Source organism: Zootoca vivipara, chromosome 2 (genome assembly GCF_965207765.1).
Source record: "Zootoca vivipara chromosome 2, rZooViv2.hap1.1, whole genome shotgun sequence".
NCBI classification, from domain to species: domain Eukaryota; kingdom Metazoa; phylum Chordata; class Lepidosauria; order Squamata; family Lacertidae; genus Zootoca; species Zootoca vivipara.
This window is the reverse complement of record NC_142584.1, coordinates 23,956,566-23,980,903: the sequence shown is the minus strand read 5'-3', so window position 1 is coordinate 23,980,903 and position 24,338 is coordinate 23,956,566. Positions and strand designations below refer to the sequence as shown.

The following is a 24,338-nucleotide window of genomic DNA, read 5'->3' as shown; positions in this document are numbered from 1 at the left end:
GGACCACCCTCCACCCCTCCTTGTCCGATTTGGACTGGCCTTTCTGATGAATGTTTCTAAGTGAGAATCCCACAGAGTTTAGGACATGCTTCCAGATTAAGTATGCCCAGGAATGCAGTTTTTAAAGATGGTTGCTTATTCTGGGAAGTCCATGGCTCTTTTTCAAATAAACAGCCGCAGTCCCACAGACCTCTTTGTGTACAGCAAAAATTATAGCAAGGTGAGTCTGAGTCAAGTTCACGAGGGTCAGAAAACCCGCTGTTTGTTTCTTTTTTTGGTTTCGTGTTTGGTTTTTTTTTGTTTGGTTGTGTTTTCCATGATTGTCTGTTTTCTTTGTGATAGCAGCCAAAAGAGATCCAGGGAAGACTGTTACTTTTCCTCCCCTCTTGATGATAATCTGCTTTCAAAATCAACGCAGTGTTAAAAAAATTTAACTACTTTGGTGATGAAGTGCTGAAGAAAGCCACACCTACTGAGTTTGTTCCGTTTGATGTTTCTCTTGTTGTAATTGGAATTGTTTCAATGTGCTGTTGTTGTTTCAGACTGTTTATATATTTATAGTTTTTAAAATATAATTGTTTTTTATAAATGCAATGGCTTTAACTGTTTTTGCACATGCTACTGTTTTATGTATGTTACGTTGTAAATTGTTTTGGGATGCCTCATGAAAGGCAATTCATAAATAAAATAAGCAAGCAAGCAAGCAAGTAAGATAATAGCGAAAGCATGGATGTTTCATAATAATTGCCTAAATAAACTGTTTAAAGCAACAGAATGTTAAGATTCTTTGATTTTGGAGGAGACTGGCCATTTTTAGAAGCAAAAAGGAAACTCTTGTGGTACCTTAAAGCAGTCTAATGAACACACATTACATATGGATACATAGAGAAACTACCATTGCGAGTACTGAGGTCAGGTGGCCATGAAACACAACTGTTTGACAACAATAGTATGTAAAGCTTACAGCAATAATAGTGGATATTGTAACTTATTCCTATAGGTTTAGTGAAGGAGAACCCCACTGCCTTGATTCAAGTGGAAAAATAACAAACTTTTTGACAAGTTCTTGATCTATTATTATTATTATTATTATTATTATTATTATTATTATTATGGCCATCTGTCATCAGTGTTAGAAACTGGGATATAAAAGCTAGGAGCTAAATAGCTCCTGGGACTTGGGTTGTGGGCGCCAAAACAGAATGTCTAGTCCCCATTTTTTTTTGGGGGGGGGGGGTCAGCAACACTTTATTATTATTTTGATAAGCATGAACTAATACACAATTCACAAAAGTGACACATTGTTAATATCACATTTTTAACAGAGATTATTAATACATGTTTAATTTGGTGTTTACAATAAAAATATTGTTACCAAACTTCATTTTCGAAACACCCTACTCTTTATTGTTAAACTCCTTAATGTATTGTCTATTCTAAACATATACTTTGAGGCTTCAAAGCACATACATTTCATAACCCTTGAGTGTCTGCCAGCCCCCCCCAATGGCACCCAGACTTTTGGAGGTGCTTGCAAAATGTGCCTGGCGCCCTCCTGCTAATTTCGAACCCTGTCTGTCATGTATGCTTAGCTGAGATTCCTGCATTGCAGGGGGTTGGACTAGATGAGTCAACTCTACAATTCTATTATTATTATTATTATTATTATTATTATTATTATTATTATTATTATATCATCTTTATTTATACTTTACATTTCCCCCGATGGGACTCAAGGAGTCTCACAGATAAAAATAAGAACTGCAAAAAAGAAAAGAAAAATCATTTAAAAAATTAAACATGGATAGAATTAAAACTATCATATAGATACAGTATATCATATATTAAAACTATCATATACATATACGTGTGTTTGCGCGCGCACGCCAACACACACACAACATAAAAATAATTACGATAAAAACATATGCCCTCGGAAAGCAAACAAGCTCTCCCTGTGTAGCAAGCTGGTAATCAGCGGGAACGTCACAGCCCCTCTATCGCGATCCTCGACCGACCGCAGCAAAGACGCGCACAAGCTTGGCCGCCCGCTTCACTTTTTCCAAAGCTAGGAGATGTGCACCGCAGAATCCATGCTGCACACCCGCGCCGCGTTGCTAGTGGCTGAAGGGGAGGATAGTGGGCGGAGCCACGCCTGTTTGAGAGACACGTGTACAGAGGAACTCGGAAGTGGCTGCCGGAATTGAAGCGCCTGCGATAACTTGCAACTCCTGCGCGGTCCTAGAATAGAAGTGGTTCATGTGCAGTGAGTTGATTCTTCTTATGTATTTTTTTTTCTGAATAACGGAGTGGTCTTTAAAGCAGCTTACTGGTAAAAGCCAGGAAGTTAAACCAGGAAATGTTTTTTTAGTTAAATACGAATGTCGAACGGATTAGAACTGTGTATGGAACAGATCCCTTGGCTAGAAGGTGTGCATATTAGAACAATTCGTGAGTGTGCAAAAAAAGAAAGAAAAAATATAATGGAAAGAGTCTCCCACCCCTTTTTGTGGGTGGTGGGTGGGTGGGATTGGGTTGTATTTTGAAAGGTGGCAAGCAGACTCATTCATTCATTCAGGCGCAGTTCACACTCTGGGGGTAGGCTGTGTCAGTAGGTCTGTGCTTGCACATCTGAAACGAGACTGTGCAGAACAGGACTTACAGCTCCACTGCGGTTGCAAGTTTCGTAGAGAGTCTTCCTCGTAGTTGCTAGTTTTATGAAGTTAAGTTGCCCGCTAGATCAGGGAAAGAGGAACTTCATACGTGGGTACATGGGCGTAGCCGGCGGGGGGGGGGGAGGGCAGGGAGGGACAGTCCCTCCCAATCAATAAAAATCAATAAAAATACATAGCTAACTGAGGTTCTGCCCCCCCCCAACAAAAGGCTTCCACCCCCACCCCCACCCCAAACAAAAATCCTGGCTATATCCATGCCTGTGCCCAAACCTTCAGATTCTCAATTTCTCACATTTTGGTCTGAACGCATGTTTTGGATGAGCACTTAGTTGCTCTCTTCCCACCCCACTTTCCCTGGTCCAATATGTGTGTGTACATTAGTTACAGACTTGTTGCAGGAACACAAACGGCTGTTGGGTGCTACACCCACTCAGTTTGTTTGTTATTTTAGGAAGCTTTGTGGCATGTTCCACACTATAATTTGTTTTTGGTAAACTAGGGAGCCGAGTAATTGGGCCAGTCACAGCCTCTGACTTAACCTACCTCACAGTGTCATCATAGGGATTAACTGAGGAGTGTGTGTGTGAACTATGTACTCCTTGGAGAAAAAAGGATCATCATGCAATAACTAAGCTCTTCTCCTTACCTGCTTAAGAAAGCTGGAGGGACCTGCCAGATGGAGATGTTAATCGCCAACCTGACATCCAGAGATCGCAACTGGGTGCCTGGCTAATTTACAACACGTGTGTGTGTGTGTGTGTGTGTGTGTGTATGTGTCTACTGTATCTCCATCCATCCCTTTCCCCATGGGGTTGTTACAGTGCATATGAGTGAGAGACTCTGGTTCACCTTCATGAATGAATTATGTTCTGATGCTCAGCAACTGCGTTGGATGGAGCGGGGCGCTTTGCCAACAAATCACTCTTTGTGTGTGGGATGAGGGCCTCCCCTGTGTGAAAAAGGCTGCGCCTCGCTTTAGGCATGAGAAGGTTCGATCAATCCTGAATTTGAGTTCTGCCGACTGAAGGGGCTTCCTCAGCCAAAAAGTACCTGGATACACTGCGGGGTGGCGGTGGGGAATACTCTGTGAGCTGAGTTGTTACACCAGAGAAGAAAGTGCCAGCAAAATGGCCAAAGTCGGCCTCGTTCTGAGGCAGCAAAGGGAAGGGACTCGCATCAGGAGGACACATGCTGATGATGACACAAGTGGACTCCAGCCATGGGCCTGGTACAAGTCATTTCTCTCCCATTGACACGGGGGTTGCAGTAGTTCTGAATATGTGATAGCGGTGTGGAGTAGCTTCCAAAAGGGGGAATTGGGATGGAGGGCAAAGCTTGTTCTTGGCTACAGCTTGTGGTTAAGGAGAAAAGAACTCATGAGCCTGGGTTTAGACAACGCACTAAACCAGGCACCCCCAAACTGCGGCCCTCCTGCTCTTTTGGGACTACAACTCCCATCATCCCTAGCTAACAGGACCAGTGGTCAGGGATGATGGGAATTGTAGTCCCAAGATAGCTGGAGGGCCAAATTTGGCCTCCATTGCTTTAATCAGGGGGGGGGGGGGGTTAAAAGAACCACACCCCCCAAGTCAACACCCATCCTAGGTATGTCAATATTACAAAGCATGCCACCTCCAGTATATAAACCCCCCACAGGGAGGCCATAAGTAGAGTTCAAGGGTGTGAGACTGCATCTTTTCGCTCCTATTCCAGTTCCTTTTCCGGAGATCCCATTTTTGTGGCATTTGATCAGAAATATTGCAGAGTCAGCATAACGTGCAGTTTACCATTTCCTGAGTTTCTATGGATTATTTGCAAGCAGTGCTAAGTACCTCTGGTTTTGGCTGTTCATAATTAATAGCTGTGTTGGATATGTATAAATTTGTCCACCTCTGGGGACATATTCTGTAAATGGAAAGATATCACATCAGCGTAGATGCTTTGTTCAATCTGAATGAAATTAAGGCTTCACACACGCTTGAAAGCAATGGGGCTTGTTTTTGAGCAGGACTGCACTAGAAATTATTTGTTTTCGAGCCGGACTGCACTACAAATGATGTTTTTTTTGTAATCTTCATTACGTTCACAATAACCCTTTCAAGGTGGTCAGTACAATCCTACAGGACTTTTGCTCCATTGTTATTGTGTGCAGGGTTGCAAACATATTGCGATTTGACAAGGGGGAACTGATGCTTGGAAGAGAGCTTTGCCTGAGTTCTGCCCCAAACTGGCTCTGGGAAGGAAGTGGCACTTGAAATTGCACCTCCCTTATTCAGATCCACTGGAAAATACCTTTAGAATGCAACGCAAATCTGATTAAGAAAATGATATCATCTATCTATCTATTTATCTATCTATCTATCATCTCCTCCCCCATCGTTCTGCCCGGACACTGAGGTCCAGTGCCGAGGGCCTTCTGGCGGTTCCCTCACTACGAGAAGCTAAGTTACAGGGAACCAAGCAGAGGGCCTTCTCGGTAGTGGCACCCACCCTGTGGAACGCCCTCCCACCAGAGGTCAAAGAAAACAACAATTACCAGACCTTTAGAAGGCATCTTAAGGCAGCCCTGTTTAGGGAAGCTTTTTAATGTTTGATGGATTTCTGTATTTTAATGTTTTGTTGGAAGCCGCCCAGAGTGGCTGGGGGAACCCGGCCAGATGGGCGGGGTATAAATAAATAAATAAATAAATAAATAATAATAATAATAATTATCCATCCATTCATCCATCCATCATCTGTCTCTGGTAATAGGAGCAATAGGTGGGTGTGGAACCTCTGAAAATCTGATTGGGAAGAATTTTTTTTTTGAATGGTGAAGCTTTAACGTCAAAAGTATCCTGCCTTTACGTTGGCTTTACATCTGTCCTAGGTCATTAAATCCAGGAGCACTCAGTATGTTACTGGGTTACAGTCCAGTGTCACAAGCATTGCTAGGAACCTTCTTCACCTGGGGATTGACGGCTGCTGGCTCAGCACTTGTGTTTGTCTTCTCCAGCGGGCAGGTGAGTCTTGTACTTCAGTTCTTTTTTTCAGGACGCAGCTTTCTGCTTGCCAGATGGAAGAATCTCCTCTCTGCTCCCCCTGCACGCTGTTCTGGGGGATCTCCTGGCCCCACATCCAAGCCAATGGGGCAGCAGGAGGAAGGCCTCATTGTGCTAACAGCACTGGCTCCTGCTAGCGCAACTGCTTAATTGAATTTTGCCCAATGTGAACATTAATTGGACGATGCAGCTCAATTAACATTGTCACTATATGTTCCTGACATAAACCTTTCTGCTATTTCTGCCGTTGTTCTTTTTTTGTTTGAATAGACAGGTGTATTTAGAGCATTAGGCCTGGAGACCTGGGCTAATAACCTGTTGAGTTATGGACTTGCTGAGTAAACTTAACACAAGTTGCTGTTAGCTTAGGTTTCTCACTTGTCAGGTGGAAATACGGCGAGCTGCTTCGCAGGGATGTTGCAAGTCGGGCAGAAGTGCAGTAGGAAGTGCAGCATCGTTCTGCCAAGACACTGAGGTCCAGTACCGAGGGCCTTCTGGTGGTTCCCTCGTTGCGAGAAGCCAAGCTGCAGGGAACCAGGCAGAGGGCCTTCTCGGTAGTGGCGCCCTGTGATATCAGATGTCAAAGAGAAAAACAGCTAGCTACCAGATTTTTAGAAGACATCTGAGGGCAGACCTGTTTAGGGAGGCTTTTAATGTTTAATAGATTATTTTATTTTTCTGTTGGAAGTCGCCCAGAGTGGCTGGGGAAACCCAGCCAGATGGGCGGGGTATAAATAAATAAATAAATAAATAAATAAATAAATAAATAAATAAATAATACTAATTATAGGATAGAAGAGGAGAGAGGCGACTTTGCTCTTGATGTTCGTGCCCATTAGCCAAAGTTATTTGCTGAACTGTGGCTAGGTCTCCAACTCTGTATTCCATCTTTCTCTTACACAACAAGCTGCCATGCCTTGCCTCTCGTAGCGATCTAAGCTCTTTTGTTTTAATTTGCAGAGACGGATCCTGGATGGCAGCCTGGGTTTTGCTGCAGGGGTAAGTATAGCACACACTTGTTTCTTTTAATTTGCTCTGTATGTTGTCCTGATCTTGTCTCTTTGGCTACGGATGGTGTTTCGTTTGCCTGCCTTTTCGTATTAGTGTTTCTTGCATAACTGCTTGAGAGCTAATTATATCTGTGTGAGATATCAGAAGAATTTGGGCAGCATTTGTCATGCCCTGTCTTGAGTTGGTACCTCTGAGGGGAGAGCAGGTGTAATGTTGTCTTGGATGCCAGGTAATGCATTGCTCCTCTACTAAATTTTATTCCAAAGTTAAGGGGGTTGTAGCCAACAAAGTTATCCCATTAGTGCTGTGGCTTCCACCTGTGTGATGGAACTTCCTCTCCCTTTGTATCTTGCCTTCCCCATTCCCATCACCCTCACATCTGGCCCAGGGGTTCCTCCAATCCTCTGGAGCAGATTTCAGGGGGTGAATTGGGAGAGGAGAGGGAGTTAAAGTCTCATGGCTTTACAGGTGGAAGTCCTTGCCCCAACAGGATGACTTCATTGGGTACAACTCAAGGGAGACTGCTTTAGCGGTTTTTATTTGGGTCTCTTGGGTCCCCCCTCTCTTTGTAGAAACATTCATGAAGGGAAATTGAATTTTCAGTTTGTAAAAAAGCAAGGCGGATGGGGTGTCAGAACCACCACTTAACATTCCATGGCTATGGGTGTAAACTTTATGGAAATGTTGGAAAACGATTAAAAAAACAACCAAATACATGTGTTCCATTTTCACCCAGAAAAATAATCAAACAAAGAGTTTTGGAGACATAATAAGGAGGCAAACATAAACATTTTCTATTACTCTGAGAACATGATATCTCTTACATATAACTTAGTTGGAATGTAAAATTGTTCCTTATGCCTTAATTTTTTCCAGATGATAATTGCAAATATAGCCAGCTCTGGAGATGGAGCTGCAAGCTGCTGCATCTAAAATACCTTAGTTTTTGTCAGGTGGAAAATCTAGGAACAAAATAATTACTTTGAAAAGACAGAACAATAAAAAAGAAAGTCACAGATCCAGTGCTTGCCAGCAATGCAGAAAGTTTTATTCAACTCGCAGATTCTCATGGAACTTCATAAGATGACAACAAAACCACCAACAAATTATATAATACATCTGTAGACACAGCTGACCTACGATTTGCTGATGATTTTGAGGGGACCCCTTGTCAAAATCTAGGAGATCCAAAAAGGGCCATATCTTGGAGTCTTGTTTTTGCACCATGGAAAAGCACTAGAACCATGATGGTTATGGTCCAGTCAATGGAGATGGATGTGATCTGATGATGGTTGTTGCAGGGGACAACCCGTACAATAGCAATTTCAAGTTTTACTGGATGTAAACTCATCTTCTTTCTTGAGCTCTCCCTTTTTATTATCTCTCTTGCATGCACCCCACCATTGCTGTCACTGCATCTCCACCCACCTACCCCCCCAGTTACTCCATTTTTCACTGTCACCGCTACCACCCCAGGGTCCCAGAGGGTTCCCCTTTCATTCCTACCCTCTTGGTTGGTTGTTTTGGTTTCTGTTCATTGGTTTCTCCGAGCCTTGAGAAGCCCACAGAGCTGAATCGCTTCCTTTTTCTTACCTGTGTATGCTTTTCAGGCTCGGATCTTCTGGGTACCACTGCCAAGAAGTCTTTGTATTTAGTCAACATTCACACATATCTCAGATAGCTAGGGCATTCAATTCGTCCCGCGAGTCGCTTCATATAGCGAAAAATTCGTTTTGCGAAGCGGCTCCCATAGGAACGCGTTGAAGTGCGGTTTCCCATAGGGTGCCTCGCAAGACGAATAATAATAAAAAATCGTCTTGCGAGGCACCCTATGGGACGAAAAAAAATCGTCTTGCGAAGCGCGCCATAGGAAACTTGTCTTGCGAATCTCCATTGAAATTGCAAAATGCATTCGTCTTGCGAAAAATTCGTCTTATGAGGCATTCGTCTAGCCTCCCACAGCCTTCCACAGCTTTACTGGCTGGAGCGGATGGGAATGGTAGTCCAAAACATGTGAAAGTTACCAGGTTGGGCAAAGCTGAGCTAGGAGGACCTACTTGAAGGCTCTCTTCCTCCAATGTGGTTCATATGTGGTTTCCAGGATTGGTCATCCTCATTGTATGCAGTTCCATTGCTATTGCTGGCCTTGCTTCTGCCTTTGTGTTCCTTGACGAGATAGCAGATGCTCTTCAGCCCCATCATTCTTCCACCCTGAATCCAAGATGACATCTCAGGATGCCTCTTAGAAAGGAGCAGCAGCCGGAAATCTGTGCAGGAGGTCTCCGCTGAGCCCGATTTCCTGGCAGGATTGTGGTTTGTTGTTGGATTGCCTCTTGCCTCTTTATCTTTTTCCTTGTAACAGATGCTGCCTCGGGGCATCTTTTCAAGCTCCCTTTCAAGTCCTGGCAGGCTGTTAATGGACAAGGCAAGTCTTTGTCAGGTAGCAGAGAGTCCATATGAATTTCAACTATGGAGCAAGTTGCTGCTTGGCCAGCTGTGTGTGTAAATTGCTCAAGCTACACCCGTTTAATCCTGGGCACAGTTTCTCATGTTTTTCTGTGTGGGCCTGTGAAGGAATCCAAGCTTGTATCTGTTGCACTGAAAAAACAAAGCTTAAAAAAAATAAAAGCATGATTGATTTCCATTAAGGGACAATTAAGTAACGGTAGGAAGGTTTGTCGAATGGATGAGGGAGAAGATTTTGCAAGGAAAGTATTTCTTTCAAATCTGGATGACGATGCACTCAGTCATTGCTTTATTGGAACTGGTTGTTGTTTAATGGAAGTCACGATTGTTCTGTTTCCACTGAGGAAACAACGTTGAAACGAGATACTCCCAACTGAAAGGCTGTTGTGAGCATACCACGGAGTGACAAATGTATGCTGTTTTAAGCTTAGAGGGAAGTGTAAGGTAAAAATGTAATAAACAGCTTTTAGCATCCACAGCTTTCTCCCCACCCCCCTTTAATTTTTTAAAATAAAAATTATCTAACAATATTTGCCTGGTTACAGGTAGGTAGCCGTGTTGGTCTGAGTCGAAGCAAAATAAAAAAAATCCTTCAGTAGCACCTTAAAGACCAACTAAGTTTTTATTTTGGTATGAGCTTTCGTGTGCATGCACACTTCTTCAGATACACTTGAAACAGAAGTCAGACCCTTATGTATATACAGAGGGTGGGGTGTGTGTGGGAATGGGTGATGGGCTGATGGGAGTGGTAAACCTGTAGATGGCTGTTAACGACTGCTGATGACTGCAATTGGTCCTGTGGGGGGGGGGAAGCAAGGGCTGAGGTGCTAAAGAAAGCTTGATCATGCATAATGAGATAAGAATCCAATGTCTTTGTTCATCCCAGGTGGCTCCATGGAACTCATTACCAAGCTTAAAACCATGGAGCCACCTGGGATGAACAAAGACATTGGATTCTTATCTCATTATGCATGATCAAGCTTTCTTTAGCGCCTCAGCCCTTGCTTTCCCCCCGCAGGACCAATTGCAGTCATCAGCAGTCGTTAACAGCCATCTACAGGTTCACCACGCCCATCACCCATTTCCCACCCCCCCACCCTCTGTATATACATAAGGGTCTGACTTCTGTTTCAAGTGTATCTGAAGAAGTGTGCATGCACACGAAAGCTCATACCAAAATAAAAACTTAGTTGGTCTTTAAGGTAATATTTGCCTGGTGAGTTGATCAAGCATATATGTCAAGGAAATAAACAACTATCTGGCTTTTGGAAGACATAGGAAGGTAGCCCTGTTTAGGGAAGTTTTTTAAAATGTTTGATGTTCTATTGTGTTTAATTCTGTTGGGAGCCGCCCAGAGTGGCTGGGGAAACCCAGCCAGATGGGAGGGGTATGAATAAACAACAACAACAACAACACAAATTATATAAGTGCTTGTTGTATGGTCCACTCCAGGATGCTTTTTAGATGCTATGTACTGTATCTTGCCACAAGTTTGTGGTGGGTTGCTGGATCCTTTCTTGCTTTGTTTCTCCTGCTTTGAGGTGGGTGGGGGAAGAACTTACCGTGATTTAGGACCAGAATAAAAGTGCTATTTTTTTTTAATTGCTAGTCATTCTTTCAGGAGAAACGCAACACACTCCAGCACTTAAGCAATCATGCATGAAATGGATTTTCATATTCCGTTTTGTTGATTATTCCGTTGAGTTCAGACACCGTTTAAGAGCTTTAGGTATCTGATACATTTCCCTCCTTTGTTTTGCAAAGGCCTACGAAACAAATAACGCTTTTCCAATTTCAGAATCGAAAACAGCGATGTTTGCCGGGTTTTTGACAAGCAGCCAGCATAACAGCTCCTTTTAAGGATGCTTTTCGTGTTTTAATTTCGTTTTGGCAACTTGTGGGTAACACTGAATCTGGCGACACTGATCCCGTTGTGTGACAATCAGCCAACTGAAAAGGCTCTAAATTAGGAATTCACTTCTGTGTGCTTCGTTCCCTGGTTTCATGGTGGCATGCTTCTGGTCCTAGCATCACTGCATATAGGATTTCTCTGTGAGGTTATCAGGTTAGATTCCCACCTTCCTGGTCTACCTGCGTGGAGAAATTGAGGAATTAACAAATGGCTATATTATTGTGAAAGGGTGTCCCCATACCTGCCAGCTCTCTCTACTACCAATGCGTCTATGCAATGGTATAGGAATGTTCCTTTTCGTAGCGAAGTCCTCACCTTTGCAAATGAGCAGATCCAGGCCTTGTTCGCATATCACAGCAAACCACAGTTTACCGTGAAATTCGCTCTTGGCTGCTTTGCTCTTCACTGCTATCATATGGGAGAAACAAACCATGGATCTTTGGCTTTGCAGCCCCTCCGAACAGAGGGTGATGGTTTGTTTTGTTCTAAGCAAAACCATAATCTGTAACCAAATCTTCTTCTTGGTTTATTGATTTGTTTGCGTAAAACAAGCCACAATTTCCGGCTGTGACAAAACGCTTAAGTCAGAAATTCACAATTTGCTTCTCCCACACAGGAAAGGGCAACTGGCACGTTCGTGGTACACAGGGACATGCAAATTGTGCCATGGACTGGGTACTTTGTGTGCCCCCTTTTTATTATTAAAAAAAGAAAAGAAAGTTGACATGTTCCGGCGCTAGCTTTATTTTCTCCTTCCTTCCCCTCCTCAACATGTTCTCTTAATTATTTCCCATCTCACCTGGGACTTCTGCTTGAAAGATAAGTCCTGGAAGTTCCTTGGAGCAGACAGCTATCAGCCTGTGGGAATCCACACCAGATGGAGGGATTGTGTTGAAACTTTGCTTAGGCATCTTTGGCATTCACTTAGCAGTTCATCAATTCTCTGTGAACTGTTTTGGGTATTATTCTATATCTGTAAAGGTGATACATTTTTCTTTCCCAAATCCAGTGCTCCCCCCCACCTCGGAGTAAGCATACCCCTAAACATTTTGTGACTCTTTGTACTGTATTTATTTTCCCCAATTTGAACTATAAAATGGTGATTTTCTTGAGTCAAAATGAGAGGACCCCTAAACATTTTTTCTTATAGAAACAAAGCACTGCCCCCCCAAAATAATAATCTGCCTATGATCCCCCCGCCCCCAATCTCTCTAGGCGTGTTTTAAGCCAGTAATAAATAATTTTGTGTATGTGTGTGTGTGTGTGTTTGTGTGTTTAAAGTGGCAGTTCAGAATACTGCAGAATGCTTTGATATTTTTTACATCAGAGCATTGCATCACCTTAAAAGCAGCTTCATGCCTCCTGTGCTCTGCTTTGCATGTGGTTACACCCCCCCCCCAAATGAGAGCTCCCCAACAGGACCACCTTGGTCAAGTTTTGACAAAGGGTTTGTTCTTGGTGCCCAGTTGCCACGTACAGGAAGTAACCTCTTGTATATTCCACCTGCAGGAACTGGGCACATGTTTGCACACAGGGTTGGACAGCATAAAACAGTGACGTGTCTTGCACTCCTTTTCCTCTCCCCGCAGTTAAATCAGCCTGCCCTTCAAAGGACGGATCACTTTAGACTGCCGTAATTGCTCGTTGAAATCTGGTGCAGGGGGTTTAATGTAAGAAAAGAATCTTTCCAAAATTGGCACCCAACCAATCTAGATGAAACTTTGATTTGGTATCAGCCGAATCTCCACAACTTTTTTCATTCCTTTTAAGGTTTTATAAGACCCTCAGTTCCATGTGGAGTAGCAGGGGGCTCTGCAAACAACATTACAAACACAATGCCACTTGCATCAGAAGAACGTATTACAGGGCAAGGAACCATTGTTCACAGCTTCCTTTTGCACAAAATAATCTAAATCAGGCATAGGCAAACCCTGGCCCTCCAGATGTTTGGGACTACAATTCCCATCATCCCTGACAACTGGTCCTGTTAGCTAAGGATGATGGAAATTGTAGCCCCAAACATATGGAGGGCCGGAGTTTGCCTCTGCCTGATCTAAATTAAAGTTCAGGTCCCAGAAGCAACTGGGAACCAGAACTCGATCGTCAGTCATTCTTGTGGCTCTAGATCTAGCCATATTGTCTTCTGATAGGCTCTCTCCCCCCCCCTTTGGCTACCCAGCAAGAGATTTCATTTCTGTTGGAGAGAGAGCCTTTCCTCCTTGTTTTCTAGCTAGCTTGTATAACACTTTCTTATCACAGAAGCACTCTCCATCAAACCCGTCTTTTCAGTCTTTGCTATCGTGGTAATATTTACAATCTTTTGGTAGGAGCACCGTCGTCTCTTACCATTTTCACAAATTCCTCATGGCTGTTTTTTAACTCCAGTGCTGAAATGTCAAGCCACTGAAAGGATCAGTCATGCTGACCAATCCGTATTGGATTATCTGCATTTTTGGGGTGGGTGGGTGGGGAAAACATGTCTGCGAAATCATAGCTCAAAAGCTGAACCCTTTATGTCAGCACAGCAATTTCTGCCTATAAATTAGCCCCTTTATTGCCTTGGAAGAAAAGAATTTTGCCTCAGAGTATAGACCCTTTACCTGATAAGCTGAAAGACGCTTTTGTAACTGCTCGGTTCTGTATAAGAAGAAGAAGAGTTTGACGCTTTATCACTACCCTAAGGAGTCTCAAAGCGGCTAACATTCTCCTTTCCCTTCCTCCCCCACAACAAACACTCTGTGAGGTGAGTGGGGCTGAGAGACTTCAGAGAAGTGTGACTAGCCCAAGGTCACCCAGCAGCTGCATGTGGAGGAGCGGGGAAGCGAACCCGGTTCACCAGATTATGAGGCTACCACTCTTAACCACTACACCACACTGGCTCATGGCCATATCAGATGGGAAATGTAGACATACCTCGCTTGAAGCAACACTCTAGCCCTCTTCTGATTATCTTTTTGGTTTTACGTCAACATGTGAGGGTGACTGCAGGGTTGAGTCCTCTAGCACTACATCCACATCATTCCCACAGGTTGGAGAGAGAATGTTTGACATGGAGAGCCCACATGGCTTGCAACAGGAGGCTCCTTGAAGTTTGTGGAGCGCAGCCAGAATGGCAATATGGGGGTGGAGGGAAGCTAGCAGACATGTCCCCACATCCCCCTTTGTGTGTTTCCTTAACATGAACAAAAACACTTGAAGAGGGCTAGTCTTTGTGACTTCAGTGCCGTTGACCTTCTGTTGGTTAAAACAGTTGTGCTAGCCTGGAAAATAAGATATGTGCCTGACGGTGTGAAAGGTATATGTCAGGCTTCCTCAACCCTCCAGATGTTTTTGGCCTACAACTCCCATGATACCTAGCTAGCAGGACCAGTTGTCAGAGATGATAGGAACTGTAGTCTCAAAACATCTGGAGGGCCGCGGTTGAGGAAGCCTGGTATATGTGATACTTATTATCATTTTACAGCATGGAGCATTCTTTGCGATTCATTCATTTGTTTTTGCGAGAGTCTTTTGGCGAGAGTTCAAGATGGCAGATGATGCCTTGAGCTGGGGCATTCAACAGGCATTGTGACCAAGGGTCTAATGAGATTACAGAAGAGACATAGATCTTTTGCTGCTTCCATCTTTTCTCAGTAGCATCTGGATTTGTGCCACGTACAATGTGGTGGCTTTCACACTTTGTGTTTCCCCGCCTTGGATTGTTGGCTGTTGGGTTTAGGAAATGCAGAGTGTGACAGTGTCACATCAACTGAATGGCCAACTCATGAACCCCACTGCAAGACTGCAGAATGGAGACCATGCAGCCTCATTCTTGCTGCTTTTGACAGTTGCCCTGTTTGTTGCCATTCTGCCAAAGCGGAGAGGTGTGCAAACAAGAGCGGAAAGCATCACATAGGTATTCAGAAGTCCCTTTTGTGCTTTGCAGAGCTGAGATAACTTTCTTGAGAGTAAGCCTGTTCTTTGAGCCTTAATGAGGGGTAACTCGTTTTAAAAACCAAAAAACCAAAAAACCAAGGAAGGTCCCCCCCCCAGCTTCTCTTTTTCTTCTGAAAATGCACTCTTTTAATTTGAAGCATTTGCCACCAACACACTCTCCCTGAAGAAGAGTATCTGAAGAGTATCTTTCGTATCTAAAGAAGTGTGCATGCACGCGAAAGCTCATACCAATGACAAACTCAGTTGGTCTCTAAGGTGCTCCTGGAAGGAATTTTTTTATTCTGTTTCGACTACGTCAGACCAGCATGGCTACCTACCGTACCTGTAACTCTCTCCCTGCGTTCCTCAGTGCCTTAGGAGTTTTGCTATTGCATGTATTGGAATAAAAAACTCATCTCATTTTAGTTGGTGGATGAAATGAAAGGTGACCCTCATAGGAAATGGCTTTTGGTCTGGAGAGGATATGCATGCCATTGGTGGGGTATGTAGGGTCTTAATTGGAGCAGGTAAAAGAACCTGGGAGCCAGAGACATTGCTAATGTATTTATAACATTGGGGCTCTTAGATGCAACTTTGCATAAATGTTGCATAGGCTGATTTATATGTATTGATGCAAGTTTAGAATTTAAATGTCACACAGAATGCAGCCATCTAATTTCCCATCCAACGTGCCCCACGTAAATTAATTTGCACCCTACCTCAGTTCCTCTTCAATACATTTAATCCCCAGTTAATTTTCCAACAGATCCTGCTCCAAATCAATTCATTCATTCCTCCCTCCCTCAAATCATTTCTAGACAGACCCCCCAAATGAATCTTATTTCGTCCGGTTAGTATCTTAGTACCATGCAGCCCAGATCATGCACCCGCTTTCATTTTCTCCCCAGATTCATTACCATTCAGAAACGCTTGGGGCACTTAGAAAAAGGATTCATGCCAGTGCCTTGTGAGCCCATCGCTGGGAATGCCACTGCTGGGGCAATCTTAGATCTGCCCTAGTTTATGGAGAAGCAGCATAAGGATATTGGTAGGTGGATTCCAGCCTCCAACTTACTAAGCAGCAATGGTAGGAGATTGTGGTGGCTTCCAATCCAGTTTATAAACTTCCTGGAAGCATTTATTTTGTGTGTGTATGTGTGTAATCATCATCTGGTTGGTCACTGTCAGAAGCAAGATGCAGGACTCCAGCCAATCCAAATTGAGATGGCAGTGGGTGGGTGAGGGGTATAAAAAATACCATATTTTTCTGTCTATAAGACACCCCCATGTATATGATGCCCCCTATTTTTGCGGCAACAACCAATCGTCAGTCTACCCTTGGTACTCTCCATATATAAGACGCCCCCTAATTTTTGACATTATTTTAAAGGGGGAAAACCTAGTTTTATACACAGAAAATTACAGTACTTTCAAAACTTCAGAACCTTCTCCCAGAAGTGACTAAGAAAGCATCAGTGTCAGTCTGAACAGGCTGTAAAAAAAGCGTCCTTGCTTTGCCAGAGCTTTAAGCGAGGGTTAAAATTTTAAACGGCTGCTTCATCTTATATTTGATTTCATTTTGGTTTCGTAATTATTTTAGTGTGTGGGAGAGAGAGATAAAGAAGCAAGCGATTTGAGATTTTCTGGGGAAAGAAATGTTTTCATAAATAAGCCAGCAGAGAGAAGAGTACTGGAAGTAGCAATAGATCTGATGGAAATCGGCAGCGGCCAGGTTTTTCGTTTAGCCAACGCAAGCCTAGCTGAAAAGCATTTGGATGGGATAGGCACAGACAACAGGGAGGCGAAGGCAGGAGACAATGGTTTGGATCCAGAAAATGACGGGGTGCCTTCAGCTCACACAACAGTTCTCCCTCCCCAGCTTCTGTCATTCATCAGTAGCCAACTGAACAGCTCCCTAATAGTAAGGCAGCCCTCCAGAGCAGGACTCAGGTGGTACAAATGGCAGGCGCTGGAAGGCAAAACCAATCCCCCAACCAATGTATATGGAAGCAATTTGTGTGTGTGCACAAGGACTTTTCTGGGTCCTTGCCACTGGCTGCAATTTGGAGACCAAATCAGGCGTGCCTAATTTTTGCTGAAATCAATGTCTCTTCTTCCAACTAAAGGTAATGGAGGTTAGGCACCCTTGACTTGTACATGCTAGGTAACTTGGATCATTTTTTATATATATATATATATATATAAAAGGTAAAATAGATTGCAGCATTTTTCAGCACTACAGGACTCCCTTTCATGCAGAAGAGGTGAAATGCAGAATGAGAAGATGCAGTGAACTGAAGGAACTGAAATTAATTAAATTCACCCCACCTCCTCATTCTTTCTGGGACTCGAAAACTTTTTTTCTTTGAACAGTTCCATTTCACCAACAGAGATTGCCTCCAGTGAGCGGTGTTGCTTGCCTGCAATTTTGGGCTAGATGCAAATGACTTGTTTGGCGTGTTCTTAACAGCTCTGATGGAAGTTGATGCTGTGCGAATTCAGAAATATATATCTGAAATCGAAAGAATGGAGCCCTGTAGCTAACTCTTAAAATTTGGGAGGGTGGGCGGATGCACTCAAACTTTATTCAAGAGATTCATAAGGGTTTGTGGAACATAACTGAGTCTGTTTCAGCGCAGAGGTGTCACTCATGATTACAACCCACTTATGATGGCTGTTTTGAAGATGCCATTTCCTTGCACTCCTGTGGGAAAGACAATTGTAATTAAACCAAGAACGTTTGTGCTCAGTTTCTTTCCATCAGGGCTGACTGACTGGCTCAGAGACAAGGAATTTGAAGAATAATCTGGCATTGTTGCTTTTGGATGAGAGCAGTACCAAATGTCATCCTTCCTAGCTAGCTCTAGTTAGAGAACTCTGTGTCCTAGAGAGAGAGAGAGAGAGAGAGAGAGAGGAGGGTGCTTTCTTGTGTATCAATATGCTGTTCAAATGTTCCTTTTCTTTTTTATGAGAAATAATCAGATGAGAAAGATGAGTCGCTACACCGCTGCCAAAAGAAAGAAAGAAAGAAAGAAAGGAAGGAAGGAAGGAAGGAAGGAAGGAAAAAGTTCCTTCTGAACAAATAGCAGCGCCGTAAATAAATGGTGGGTTTTGCGGGGTGGGGTGGGGGCCTATCAGTCCAGTTCCTAAGCAGTAGTGAAACAGAGCTGAATCAGAGCTGTGTGCCATTCAGTTGGGCTGCTGGTACTTAGACTGCATTGTTGTCAAAGCAGAACAGGACTCCCTGTTCAGAATACCGAAGGTTTTCTCCTAAGGTCAGCCACTGTGTTTCCTTGTTCCAGCAGTCCTGCGTACAACTGGAAACCTGCAGAGCCAGGAGCAGGGAAACTTTTTGCAGTTTGAGGGCTGCGCTCAGCGAGGGGGACATTCTGGAGGCTGTGCACCAATGATTTAAAAGTGGGAGGAGCAATGGATGTGGCTCTTTACCTTAGAATCATAGAATTGCAGGATTGCAGGGACCACGATGGTCAACTAGTCCAGCCCCCCCCCCCCGCAATGCAGGACTATTTTTGCCCAACGTGGGGCTTGAGATTAAGAGTCCCATGCTCTACAGACTGAGGTATCCCTTGGTATAGTAGGCTACATTCCATCCACACAAAACCACTGGTTCTGCTAGCTAGGGATGATCGGAGTTGTAGTCCCAAAAAACAGCTGGAGAACCAAGTTTGGGAAACACTGATATGGAGAAATAGGACAGCAATAAGACCTTACTGAATTCCAGAAACCACTGTTTACTGCATTTATCTATCACCTATCTGTTTGTATTTGTTCGACGTTGTAAGAAAAAACTACTCCTTTTCCCTTATGGGGTACCCAAGAGCCCATATACAGTGGTACCTCTACTTACGAATTTAATGCGTTCCAAACGCACATTCGTAAGTCGAAAAAAAATTGTAAGTCGAATCCCATAGGAATGCATTGGGAGAAAAAATTCGTAAGTCAAAGCAACCCTATCTAAAAATTCGTAAGTAGAAAAAATCCTATCTAAACCACATCCAAGATGGCGGACGGAGCTCCGTTCGTAAGTAGAAACATTCGTAAGTAGAGTTATTCGTAAGTAGAGGTACCACTGTAGAGTCCTTTTGTAGGTTCTCTATGGGTAGGAGAAAATAACAGAGGCCAACAAGAGAATATTGAGAAGCAAAGCAGCTAGTAAGCCTGGTCTTTATTAACTGTTGCAACAGGGTGCTCACAACCACACGCAGGAGGCAGGAGCATACCTGCCAAGTCTCCCGCTGAAAAAGGCGGGATCAGCGGCGGCGCGGCACCGGAAGTTGCATAGAAGCACCTTCTGGGGCCGCTCTGACCATGTGTGGGCACCGGAAATAGGGCAGAGTGGCACCGGAAGTCGCTTCTACGCATGCCCGGCGGCCACCTTGGTGGTGGCCGCATGGTGGCAGCCATCTTGGTGACTGCTGCTGCCATGCAGCCACCACCAAGATGGTCGCCAGGCATGTGTAGAAGCGACTTCCGGTGCCGCTCTGCCCTATTTCCGGTGCCCACACATGGGCAAAGCAGCACCCAAAATGGAGGCTCCCTGGCAGGTAGGAAATCCGGGGATTTCCGGGATTTTTCTCCATTCGGGAGAACAGCGGGAAACGGATTAAAATCCGGGGGTTTCCCGCAAAAAACAGGGTACCTGGCAGCTAAGGGCAGGAGGGACCCAGAACAATGGTGTGCAAGCCCTTATATAGACATTTGAAATTGCCCACCCTGGAGCCCAAGACCACCCCGCAGTACATCATACATACATCACAGAGGGGGCGGACTACAACAGAATCCTGTCTGGCAGGAAACCTGTTGATGGCTGTTAATGGGTTTACCTGGACAGCCTGGCTATTCTTTTGTGATGATAAATATTTGATTCCTGAGTCCAGGTCACAGGCTCACCCTATTCATATCTTAAGCAATGAGACAATGGGGAGGTTTTTCCCATTGCCTCCCTCCTTGGAAAGAAACATTTTAGGTCAATTTGGGAGAGAAGAAATGGTCTCAGGACTTTTTTCCTGAACTGTTTCAGACATGTGGTTTATATATTTATGTACAGTATGTGTTTGCTTGGTACATTTATTTTATATCTTAGACCTTATAATTCTCACAACAGACACTTTGTAAAATGAGTTCTCCAGGCACTGCACAAAATCACTTAAAAACCAAGGCCCTTGTTCCGTTTGCACAAGGATTTACGCTTGCACAACAAAACTCCTCTCTCCGCCCTTCCCAGATCTATTTCATAGGGTTGGGAAACCCCCTGAGCACACTGAGCGGGTGGAGAGGAGAGGGGAGAAGTTCAATTGTGCAACGGTCTAGATCAGGGGTCCCCAGACTTACCTGGCCTTGGGCTGGTGCCTCGAGTACTGAATTGCTCGGTGGGCCAGAGCGCGCGGGAGCGCACGCCCATATGTGATGTTCGGCGTACTTCCAGGTTGCCAGGAACATCGGAAATAGCTTGTGCGCATGTGCTAGCATAATTTTTGGTGCACTTCCGGGTTGACGAAACACCGGAAATAACCTGTGCGCATGTGCATGGGCCTCCTCCAACCCAGAAGTGCGCTGGAAATGATGCTGGTGCATGTGCACAAGCTATTTCTGACGCTCCTGTGGGCAGCCGTGCCGTGCTGATAAGAGCGGGCAGTGGCAGTGGGCAGCAGGGGTTGCTGGGGGCTGGTTAAATGAGCCTCATGGGCCATGTCTGGCCCCCAGGCCGTAGTCTGGGGACCCCTGGTATATATCCTTGGACGAGTGGAACTGAGAGCATAGCTTTCAACACAAGCCATAGTAATAATGAAATCCTCAAATGCGTGAGACAGCAGTGTCATCAAACCTAATTGTTATATAATAAAGACTAAAGAAGGTTCACCTGTGATTAATTACAGTTGCGTAGCCTTCCTGGGGAGCGGGCGGAGCGGGGTATGTACTTCTGCATTGTGAGCGAGCAAACGATAAAATCGTTACTGTTGTTCTAATTTGTGGAAGGCAGTCTGTGACAGTGTACTAGTTGATCTTTCTCCTGCAGCTGTGTTGCTCCTTGGCAGTTGCGTAATTGCTTTCGCTGATGAGGTAAAGGAAAGGATGTGTGTGTAGACTTCGAAATGCTGAAATCTGAGAAAATGCTGAGGAAGGCTCAGCATTTATTATTGGGCTGTGTCTTAGGGGCCTTATTTGATGAGGTCCCTCTCCATCCCGCACCAAATATTGTAGTAATCCAGTGGTTTTACACGGTGAAATCTATAATCTATAGCCTGGAGAAGAGAAGGTTAAGGGGTGATATGATAGCCATGTTCAAATATATAAAAGAATGCTATATAGAGGAGGGAGAAAGGTTGTTTTCTGCTGCTCCAGAGAAGCGGACACGGAGCAATGGATTCAAACTACAAGAAAGAAGATTCCACCTAAACATTAGGAAGAACTTCCTGACAGTAAGAGCTGTTCGGCAGTGGAATTTGCTACCAAGGAGTGTGGTGGAGTCTCCTTCTTTGGAGGTCTTTAAGCAGAGGCTTGACAGGCATATATGTCAAGAATGCTTTGATGGTGTTTCCTGCTTGGCAGAGGGTTGGACTGGATGGCCCTTGTGGTCTCTTCCAATTCTATGATTCTAATTCTCTAAATTTCCGAGTGGAAGGATGACTAGACTTGTGTGTGTGAGAATCTAAAAAACCTTTCCCTCAAGTAGCAATTTGGTTGCTGCCTATTAAATACGTGACAGAAAGCTGCTGCCTTTCTAAAGCCCACAGCAACCCCTTCCTATTATCCCTACTTGGATTGTAGAGTTGAAAGGTACCACTAGGGTCTTGTAGTCCAACCCCCTGCAATGCAGGTGCTTTTGGTGCCGTAGAAGCCACATTGATGGAACAGAAACAGAAATGAAGAAGAAGAAAAACCCGCTCAGATTCCGGAGCAGCTTTTCGTTCCTCTCCCTCTTGCATGGTGGATAAAGTTCACTGAACTAGTGGCCTTCTCCATGTTCAGTCCTTTAGCCTCAACCTGCAACATGGGACTTAAATTTACTTAAGTTTTTGTTTCCATGTTTTGGGTCTCTCTCTCTCTCCCCCCCCCCATTCTCTGCTCCCCTGCCTCCTTTCATATTCCATCTTCTTCACTAGCAGACTTAAAAAAGACCTCAGAGAAAAAGTTGCTGGGTGCTGCTGATGCAGCAGCCATGTTGTACCCCAAAGCTCCCGAGTTCCAAGACCAGTCGGCTGGGCAAAGGTACAAAATAAAGAACATACTGTATCTCAACAGGGCAATATGGTGCTCTCCATGTTTTAGTGCTGGCTTCACCGTGTGGGAGTGTAAGTGGGGAAGGTGCTTTGCAGCTGTTTAAGGAGAAATCGGAGCAGTTTGAAACTAGCATATGTGGAGAGGAAAGGACGTAAACAAGTGATTATTTACTTTTTTAAAAAATAAATAAAATAAAACAGTCTTTAAGAGAGCACAGTGGCTACTTCCCTTTGACAGCGCAGTCCATTTTTAAGAAGCAGCAGGCTTGAATTACCTATTTGCTTAGTCTCTAGCCAACCATTTGGAAGGGTTATTTTGACATCATTACTTCTCAGTGGAATAAGCATGCTGTGTTTTGTATGTGCTTATTGCTGCTTTGACTGTGCTTTCTGGTTAAAAGTCCACTTTGGCGGAGTCAAGATTTCTCTTTTCGTTGTTCTTAAATTGTTCTTGACAGAAACATGTAAAGGATAAAAAAATGTTATTCAGCATCATATTTCAAATTCATGTTGACATTCTTTGAGAAAAAAGTTTGTACGTTTAAACCTCGGGAAAGTCTAGCGTGGTGGCTAGGAATACTGCTGTTTTGCTCCTCTGTATGTGTTCAGGTTTGTATTATACTTGCATTATGCACAAACGCTACACTTAAAGGAGCTCCTTTTGTGGCAGTGGCCCAAAGGGCCGCAATAAATGTGATAATGTGTAAATCCTTGAGTGTGCTTCTAATAGAGAAGTTATGGTAGCCTGTTAACTTTATGAAACTGATGATTTTGCAAGTTGCCGTCCCACATTGGGGCAGAAATACAGCTAATACAGTCATACCTCAGTTTAAGTACGCTTCGGTTTGAGTACTTTCAGTTTAAGTACTCCGCGGACCCGTCTGGAACGGATTAATTCACTTTCCATTACTTTCAATGGGAAAGTTCGCTTCAGGTTAAGTACAGACTTCTGGAACCAATTGTGTACTTAAAACGAGGTACCACTGTATGTGAATCACAAACATACAGCTCAAAGCTAGAACATAAGTTGCTACATGGTGCAAATGGCTACACGTAACACAGGTTTCCAACATGCACACTTACACAGTGTAACAGAACACAGTGGGAATCAGAACTTAATCAGCAGAAATTGCCAGTGCTTATTGCGCATGTGTATTAAACATGAAAGGAGGTAATGATGTATATGATTGGTGAAAACTGAAATGCTTTGTTTGAAATTTTATAAATACAACTGCCTGGACCACCGGGCGGGGTTGCAGTTTTGCAGAACGATCCGACTGTAACCTATTGCTTTGCAATAAACAATGTTGGGCTCCTAACTCCTCGTGTTTCAGAGTTTTATTGGCGTAAACTAAGGAGATAAGCGATTTTCTGGCTTACAACACTTTGAGGGTTGGACAGAAATGTATCATCTTCAGCTTCTTCCCACCCACATTTACCACCACATTTCAGCATATGGAGCTGGTTCACGCACAACACAAAGTGCAAACACAGAAGCCTAAGTGTTCCCAGAGAGATTATCACAGCTGCTACACTCCTCTCTCAGTCCTCTGGCTGCTGTAAGCTAAGTCATGGTTTGACTTACAATGTGTTGTCTGAACCTGATCTTGTGGTTTATCTCTCCCAGACAAACCATGAACTATAAACTAGGAAAGGAACGTGGTTGCAGTTCATGGTTTGTCTGCAGTAAAACATTTCACAACCTGTTATGAAGCTCCCCACATCTCCTGGATAGTTCTATTCTTCCAAGGCATGTTAGCCACATAATAGGGCAGGAATTGCTTCTCAATATCGTTGGATGTTTTACCTTGGTTTTTTTTTTGTGTGTTTTTTTAAGTGGGAGTTATATTAAAAAGAAAAAAATCAATTCAGCTCCTAAATTCATGGTTTACAGTCCAGGCATCTGGATTTGGAATAAAATAAAATAAATATAAGGGAGATCTTACCCTGCGGAGTTACTGGATTCGGGTGTCTCACATTATTGAACAAAGGACAGGTAGAAATTTGATTATCTTGGTTCATTGCTATAGAAATGCAACATACTACCAGTGAATCTTCTTGTAGCAGTGAAATAAGT

General features: G+C 43.8%; 1 protein-coding gene across 7 annotated transcripts in view; it reads left to right on the top strand.

The window, feature by feature from the left end:
- The first annotated feature begins 2,147 nt into the window (after window positions 1-2,147).
- SLC39A11 (solute carrier family 39 member 11) overlaps window positions 2,148-24,338 on the top strand; it is a 265,410-nt gene continuing 243,219 nt past the window's right edge. For 3 of the 7 annotated variants that reach the window (XM_088661434.1, XM_035104080.3, XM_088661433.1), the window contains exons 1-3: window positions 2,148-2,266; window positions 5,545-5,677; window positions 6,677-6,715. In XM_088661434.1, coding sequence (XP_088517560.1) covers window positions 5,570-5,677; window positions 6,677-6,715 — 147 coding nt within the window. In that variant the 5' untranslated portion in view covers window positions 2,148-2,266; window positions 5,545-5,569. The other 4 variants (XM_088661436.1, XM_088661432.1, XM_035104081.3 and 1 more) reach the window with 4 other exon arrangements.